This window comes from Elephantulus edwardii, unplaced genomic scaffold (genome assembly GCF_000299155.1).
Source record: "Elephantulus edwardii isolate Elephantulus edwardi_28Jun2011 unplaced genomic scaffold, EleEdw1.0 scaffold00151, whole genome shotgun sequence".
NCBI lineage: Eukaryota > Metazoa > Chordata > Mammalia > Macroscelidea > Macroscelididae > Elephantulus > Elephantulus edwardii.
In genome coordinates, this window is record NW_006399901.1 from 1,374,394 (window position 1) to 1,382,542 (window position 8,149).

Genomic DNA, 8,149 nt, shown 5'->3' on the forward strand with positions numbered 1-8,149 from the left:
CAGAGGCCTGGCACCGGAATCGGTGGCCTCACCTGTCAGAGAGACGGGCCACGAGACCAAAGGGACCCGGCCCCGGCCTGGCCCGCAGCGGGGTGCTCTGGGGACCTATTGCGCCTCGCTGGCGAGCTCGCCTCCCGCCTCGGCCCCACTGGTGCGGATGTGCCGCTGCCCCCAGGAGCACCATGACAGCAGGATGACCGCAGCGGACGCAGCGGTAGGGGCTGGCGATGCCCGGGAGGCGGCTGGGTCCTCCGAGTGGCCCCCCAGCAGCCCCAAAGCCCTGAGGCGGCCTGGCCGGGGCCAGGTGGCCGTGGCGGCACTGGTGTGGCTACTGGCGGGAGCTAGCATGTCAAGTCTCAACAAGTGGATCTTCACGGTGCACGGCTTCGGGTGGCCCCTGCTGCTGTCCGCGCTGCACATGCTGGCGGCAGCGCTGGCATGCCACTGGGGGGCCCGGCGCGCCTTGCCGGGGCGCACGCGATGCCGAGTGCTGCTGCTCAGCCTCACCTTCGGCGCCTCCATGGCCTGCGGCAACGTGGGTCTAAGAGCGGTGCCCCTGGACCTGGCACAGCTGGCCACCACCATCACTCCGCTGTTCACCCTGGCTCTGTCTGCCCTGGTCCTGGGCCGGCGCCACCATCCCCTGCAATTGGCTGCCATGGGCCCGCTTTGCCTGGGGGCCGCCTGCAGCCTGGCAGGGGAGTTCAGGGCACCCCCTGCGGGCTGTGGATTCCTGCTGGCCGCCACGTGCCTGCGAGGCCTCAAGTCAGTTCAGCAGAGTGAGTACTTGGACCAACAGCTGAGGGGTGGGGTGGAATGGGGATGTGGCTTGGATGGCCTTGAGGCTGTTGTATGGCAGTTAGTAACTCCCTTTTCCAGACGGGAAGCCGAGATGATGGCTTTGGCAAAGGCAGACATTAAGGCTCAAAGAACTCTTAGACCCCAGACTTAGTTTCTGGTTGTTAAGTATTATTTAGTTCAGATCAACTCAGCTGACCCTCTGGTGTGTTTTCAGAGGCAGCAAATTACACGGGATATCTTGCTTGGAAAGGTGAGGGTCAGAGAAAGAGAAGAAGATTCTCAATGAGATGAACTGATAACAGTGACTCAGTGGGCTCAAGTGGGACAATAAAGATGGCGCAGGATAGGACAGGATTCAGATCTGTGGTTCATAGGGCCGCTGTTTTACATGACTCAACGGCACCAAATAACAACAACAACAAATCATATAGGAAGAGATTGCCCATCCTGCAGAGCAACTGGTGGATTCGAACTACATGCCTTTGGGTTGGCAGCTCAACTCCTTACCCACTAGAGGCCTGTGAGAAAAAACACAACCAAACCATACTGAGGGTTTCTAAGGCCGTTTATCTTCATGGAAGCAAATTCCATCAGAGGCTGATGGTTCGAACTGCCAAACTTTCAGTTAGTGGCTGATTGCTTTAGCCCAAGGCTCCTGGAAACCCCATTTAATAACAGTTTCCAGATCTGTGTCCCATGTTCGTTCTTTTATCTCATTGAATCCTCAGACTTTGTCCCAGTTGATGTAGGTGTTATACAGTACCCATTTCACAGAGAGCTGGAGGGACTCTCCGTGGGCCATGTGACTAGTGAGCAGCAGAGATAAGCCTTGAACCCAGGTGTTTGAACTCCATGTGGTTCAAATGATGGATTATAAGGCTGTGGAACCCAGAGAGAGGCCTGGTTGCAGAGCAAGGAGAGGCTAAGAGAGGCCTTTGAGCTGTGCTCTGGAAGGCAAAGGCTTTGGTTAAGGCTGGGAGGGGCTGGCAAGGAGCCCTGGTGGTGTTTGTTGTTTTTATATGCTATCAAGTTGGCCACGACTCATAGTGACCCTATGAACTGGGCTTTGAACTTTGCTATACTTGTGCCATCTTTATCATCTCTGACACACTTAAGTTCATTGTTAACACTCCCTGTGTCAATCCATCTCATTGAGGGTCTTCCTCTCTTTCTCTGACTCTCTACCTTTAAGGAAGACATGCACAACCTATGTGAAATGGAGTTTCACCGTCCCTGCCTTCAAGGAGCTCCCTGGTTTCACTTTCTCTAGGACAGACCTATTTATTCTCTTGGCAGTCCATGGGATATTCAGTACTCTTTTCCAACACCACAACTAAAAGACATCAATTCTGTCATCCTTAGTCATTGCCCAACTTTCAAATGCAGAGCAAGTAATTGAAAAGATGATGGCTTGACTCAGGTGCACCTTACTCTTTACACTGACAGTGTTGCTCTTCAGCACTCTGCAGAGGTCTCTGACAGCAGATTTTCCCAATGCAACTCATCTTTGATTTCTTCACTGCTAGTGCCAAGGGTGTTGACTGTGGACCTGAGTAAGAAGAAATCGTTCACAATATCATGCATGATGTTGCCTATTGGCCTTTCGGTGAGGAGTTTTGCTTTCTTGATGTTGAGATGTAATCCATATTTGCTGTAGTCCATGATCTTCTGCAGCAAGTGCTTCAAGTCCTCCTTGCATTCAATGAGCAAGGTAGTGTCATCTGCACAACTTATCAGGCTTCTAACTGAAAAGTTTGTAGTCTGAATCCACTAGCTCCTCCTGGGAGCCCTGATTCATAAAAAGCTTCACTGCTAACCCAAAGAATTATAGCATGGCAAATTTAGTGCTGGGTGATGAGTTGTCATGACCTACAGTTTGCTCGGCTCCACAGTCAACACTCTTGGCACCAGTAGCCAGGAAATAAAAAAACGTATTGCGATGGGAAAGTCTGCTGTTAGGGACCTCTCTAAAGTACTCAAGAGCAACGGTGTCTCTTTGGAGACGAAGGTGCGCCTGATACAGGCCATGGTCTTTGCAATCACTTGTTATGCATCAGAGAGCTGGACAATGACTAGGGAGGATAGAAGGAGAATTGATGCCTTTGAGCTGTGATGCTGGAGACGGGTATTGAATGTACCATGGACTGCCAAGAAAACAAACAGATTCATCCTAGAGAGGGTTAAACCAGGCTACTCCTTGGAGGCAAAGATTCTGGGGCTTCGTCTGACATACTTTAGACATGTTGCAAGGAGAGGCAGGTCTTTAGAGAGGGACATCATGCTGGGTAGAGTAAAGGGACAGCGCAGGAGGGGAAGACCCTCTATGAGGTGGATTGATTCAGTGACTGGGGTAATCGGGATGGGTGTGTCAGAGGCAATGCGATTGGCACAGGATAGAGCAGGGTTTAGGGCTGTTGTACATAGGGTCGCTATGAGTCACAAACGGCTCGACGGCACATAACAACAACAACAACAACACATTCCTATTATACAGATGGGAGATCCAGAGAAGTCTTGTGACTTGCCCAGGCTCCTAGGACTCAAAGCCTGGCCTGTTCCCCTCGGGAGTCGTGACTGAATTCTGGGCCTAAACAGAAAAAAAACCACAACTGAGCCCACTGCCATGCCTAGAACTGTGCCATAGTTTTCCACAGCTGAACGTCTTTAAGTAGGCAGCCTGTCTCAGCTGTCTTCAATAAAGCAACTGATAGGTTTAAACCACCAACTCTTTAGTTCAAAGCAGAATGTTTTAACCACTGTAGTACCAGGGTTGCATGATTTCTGGGCCTATTGTTATGTGGCTTTGAGTTGGAACCAACTCATGACTGACTCTTCCAGTGAGTTTTCAGAAATTGTAAATCACACAGGAAGAGTCTCCCGAGGAGCAGACGGTGGATTTGAACCACCTGCCTTCGGGTTGGCAGCACAACGTCTTACCCACTAGGCCACTAGAACTCCTTAGATACGGGACTCTTGTTAGGTGCGAGTTAACTAAGAGTCATAGACCCTATGAACAACATATCTGAACTCTGCCCATATTCATTGTCTCTGATTTACTTGAACCCATTGTTACTGTATCAATCCATCTCATTAAGGGTCTTCCTCTCTTCCTCTGACTCTCTGCCTTTCTCCAAGCATGATGTCCCTATCCAAGAACTGATCCTTCCTAACAACATGCCTGAAGTCTGTGAGACAAGTTTCACCATCCTTGCCTCCAAAGAACACCTGGCAGCACTTTCTCCAAGATATATTTGTTGTTCTCTACTCTTTTCCACCAACACAACTCAAAGGAATTGATTCTTATTCTGGCGTCCTCATTGTACAACTTACAAATGAATAATGAATAATTGAAAAGACCATGGCTTATCAGAGATGCACCTTAGTCTTTAAACGGACATCATTGTGCCTTAACACCTGGAGAAGTCCTTAACTGAAGATTTCCCCACTGCTACACTTCTTTTATTTCTTGATTGCTAGTGCCAAGGGTGTTGATTGTGGGCCCAAGGAAAATGAAATTGTTGACAACTTCAATTCTTTTCTCCATCTATCATGATGTTGCCTATTGGCCCAGCGGTGAGAGGCAAGATTAGTCCAGAGTGTGTGTATCTTGAAGAGAGTGAAACCAAACTGCTCATTGGAGGCAAGGATTTTGAAGCTCTGTCTCACATACTTTAGGCACATGGCCAAGAAAGATCAGTCCTTGGAGAAGAATATCATGCTTGGAAAGGTGGAGCGACAGAGTAGGAGAGGAAGATCCTGGATGAGATGGATTGACACAGTAACTACAGTAACAGGGGTAGGTGTGTCAGGGACAGTGAGGTTGGCTCAGGATAGGGCAGAGTTCAGAGCTATTGTACTGACTCGCTATGAGTCACAAACGACTCAACAGCAAATAACAAGCTAGTGGGGCTTACACCCTGCTAAATCTTTTACCCCGAAAGTGAAGGCTGCCCTCTTTCCTGCTCTGTTGAGGGTCTTCTAAGTCCCAGACCAGCCACATCCCACCTGGTCTCTGCTTCAATCTAAAGGAGACGTGGAGGGGGTAAGGGCTCCTGGTCAGAATGGGGAGGCTTGTATTCCAGCCATACTTTTGCTCAGGTTTGCTGGGAAAACTTGGGCAAGGCACGTCTTATTGTGTGGCCTCAGTCTTACCGTCTTCAGTGGAATCACTGTTGGTGGATGGGCTTCTTGCTCTCCTTCCCTCCCCACTCTGGGATCCTGTGGCCTGGGCGCAGGAGAAGGAAATGTGGGCTGGCTGGATCAGAAGTAGCCTATGACCGCAGTGCATCTTCTGGGCTGGACTCCGAGGTCCTGTCCCCATCTTCCTGGGCCTTGGGGCAGAGCCAGGTCTATTTTTGCCCTCAGGTTACATGAGAGCTGGGGACTTGAGCTCAAGCATGAACTCTGGGCACGAGTCACAGTGGAAACCTGATCCGGTGGGCCCTCCTGAGACTCACAGCTTACCAGCTGAAACTCAGTGTCCTTTGCGCAGGGCCCTGGGCAGTCCCAGCTGGCAGGAGGGCTGTGGCCACCTGACTCAGGCACATTGGCACAGAGCAGCAAATGCCTGGCATTGGACTGCATCTTGGCCTCTGCCAGCTCTTCCTTCTCCAAGTCTCAGCTGACCTGGCTCCTGAGATGGGTTGATTGGGGTGGCTTCTCCAAGCTCCTGCAATGCCCTCCCTCACCCATAAATGCCTGCCACATACGGCTATAACCACTTGGTTACCTGTCTGCTTCTCAAGAGATGGGTGCTCTAGAGAGGGCAGAGTCTAGTTTAGGGGCATCTCTGAGTCTCCAGCACCTAATGGAGCTTAGTGGAAGCCTAGCACAGGGAGGAAACACCTCAGAGTGTGGCTCTGGTTCTGACCTCGGATTGGTCTGTTCAGACAGGAGCTTAGGGGGCTAGTGGTGCCACCGACACAGAGGAGAGATGGGCAGAAACAGGCTGGAGCCACGGAAGGTAGGGATTTAGGACAAGAAGGAGCCTCTATAGCCAGAGGCTCCAGGGCCAAATTCAGACTAAGTGGAAATGACTGATACCGCTCCTTTCCTGAGAGCAGGCTTTCTGGAGCAACAGGGGATGAGTCCAAGGCCAGGAGGGACCAGGAAAGTGAGGGCAGGACCAGCAACTTCCTTCCTACCCGGGCCAGTTACACGTCCAGAAGGGTTATCTGAGGTGAAGGGGTGATGTCTTTGCCCATTGAGGGGCTGAGAAGTGAGATGCCAGCTTGTTTTCTAGGGGGAACTTAGTCTGAGGTATACCTACCTGACCCCCTGATCCCTGTTCTCTGAGCTCTTTGTTGGGGCGAGATGTGCTCAGAAGTAGAGGTCCCATGTTTATGAGACATGTTAGATCTTTGGTAGACATGGTAGGGTGGGTGCTTTTTCCTGGGGAGCCTTGAGAATATTGCTGCCTGGAGGAAGAGGCACAGCGTGATAACAATCACAATAATATAGTGATTGTAGCGAACGCCGAGGCCCCACTGTGTGCCTACACTGTGAGCATCTCTTCATCAGGACAACAGGAAAGGGGCATTCTGGGAACAGGAAGCATGCCGAGCGGAGCAATGCAGCATCCGTCAGCAGGAGCAGCTTGGTGGATGGTGACAGGGCACCAGACCCTGTTTTCATTCTCTTATACGTGCCGGCTGTCACTGCCCCCGTTGTATGCATGGGAGACTGAACAGCAACACAGCTAATGGAGAAATGGGGGATCGTTCAGTGGCAAGGGAATATGGCTGAGAGAAGGGTCTGCATGTGGTAGGAGCTTGAGTATGTCCAGAGGCTGAAACAAAAGGGCTTGAGGGGGTAGGGGGCAGAGTACGGGTAGACTGCCAAGGAGGCAGGATAGCATGGTTGTATTTGGGACCTGGAGTTGGGGCGAGTCACGCCTGGCAGAGGACCACTGTTCTGCCCCCTGGGCTGCTGTAGAAGGGAAGTGAGGGCTGGAGACATGAGGCCCCTCCTGCCAGGCTGCCTGTTGGCAAGTGAACTCTGCCGAAGGCCAAGTTCATCTAAACAGCTTCCTGGGATTGGTCATTGAGCATGCAGGCCACGGTCAGCTCAGCAGGGTGCTAAATTTGGAAGCAAATGAGTAGGAGACGTTTCAATTATCTGTTCATTTCTAGAAATGCTTGAGCCGGAGGGACTGTTGCCTAGAGAACAAAACCAAAACATAAGAAGGAAATCAAGAAAGAGAGAAAATTTCCTATTCTGAGCAGGGCATATGAGTAAGCCTTTCAATAGTGGCTGCTTGGAATGTGTGTGTCAGAAGACGCCGAGAGCCTGCCCTGGGAGGAGGCCTGGATCTATTACCTAAAACTTGGAGAGGGTCAAGGTCATCACTACAAAAAACATCATCTCACCTGAGCATCATCTGCCTTTGCTGATAAGAGCTGTTTCTGCTGTCGAAAAGCCAGGTGGCAACATGTGCACGTACATGAGGGATCGGCTCTTTACAAAGCAAAAAGGTTTCCTCTTAGTCCCAAATTCATCTTGGTAGGCCTCAGTGCTGACAGCAAACACTGCTAATAGTTCTAATAATATAAAATACTGTGTTTGTTGTTAGGTGTCATCAAGTCACCTGAGCCCCATAGCGACCCTATGTACAGAAGCTCTGAAGCCTGCCCTGTCCTGAGCCAGTCTCACTAATTCTGACACACCAACCACCATTGCCCCAGTTACTGTATCAATCCATCTCATCTGAGGTCTTCCTATACTGTGCTGTCCCCTCCACCCCTCTGGTCATGTTGTCCTTTTCCAAGGATTAGTCCCTCCTGGCCACATGCCCCTAGTATATGAGATGGAGCTTCAAAATCCTAGCCTCCAAGGAGAGACTTGCTTTCACCCTCTCCAAGACAGATCTATTTGTTTTCTCGGCAGTCCATGGTATGTTCCAGACTCTTCTCCAGCACCACAATTTGAAGGCATCAATTCTCCTTCTGTCATCCTTAGTCCTTGTCCAGCTCTCTGATGCACAGCGAGTAATTGCGAAGACCACGGCCTGGATTTGGGCGCAACTTGGTCTCTAGACTGACATTGTTGCTTTTCAGCACTCTGGAGAGGTTCCTGACAGCAGATTTTCCCAGTGCAATTTGTCTTTTGATAACATAACAACATAACATAACGTAACATAACGTAACACATAATATAATGCCTAGTGGTAAGAAGCTGAGCTACAATCCTGAAGGCGTGTGATTCGAGGTCACCAGCTTCTCCATGGGAGAAGGACGGGAAATCTCCTCCCATTGATTAACTGCCTCTGAAAACCTGCTGGAGGGTCAGCTATGGGTCGGTTCAGACTCAGTGTACAACTCAGTATAATAATAGTTCTTTTTTTTAAAAT

General features: G+C 50.4%; 1 protein-coding gene across 1 annotated transcript in view; it reads left to right on the forward strand.

Moving 5' to 3' along the window:
- Positions 1-152: 152 nt before the first annotated feature.
- SLC35E4 (solute carrier family 35, member E4) overlaps positions 153-8,149 on the forward strand; it is a 12,806-nt gene continuing 4,809 nt past the window's right edge. Inside the window, exon 1 of the mRNA XM_006894792.1 lies at positions 153-779. Coding sequence (XP_006894854.1) covers positions 158-779 — 622 coding nt within the window. The 5' untranslated portion in view covers positions 153-157. The remainder of the gene's footprint in view (positions 780-8,149) is intronic.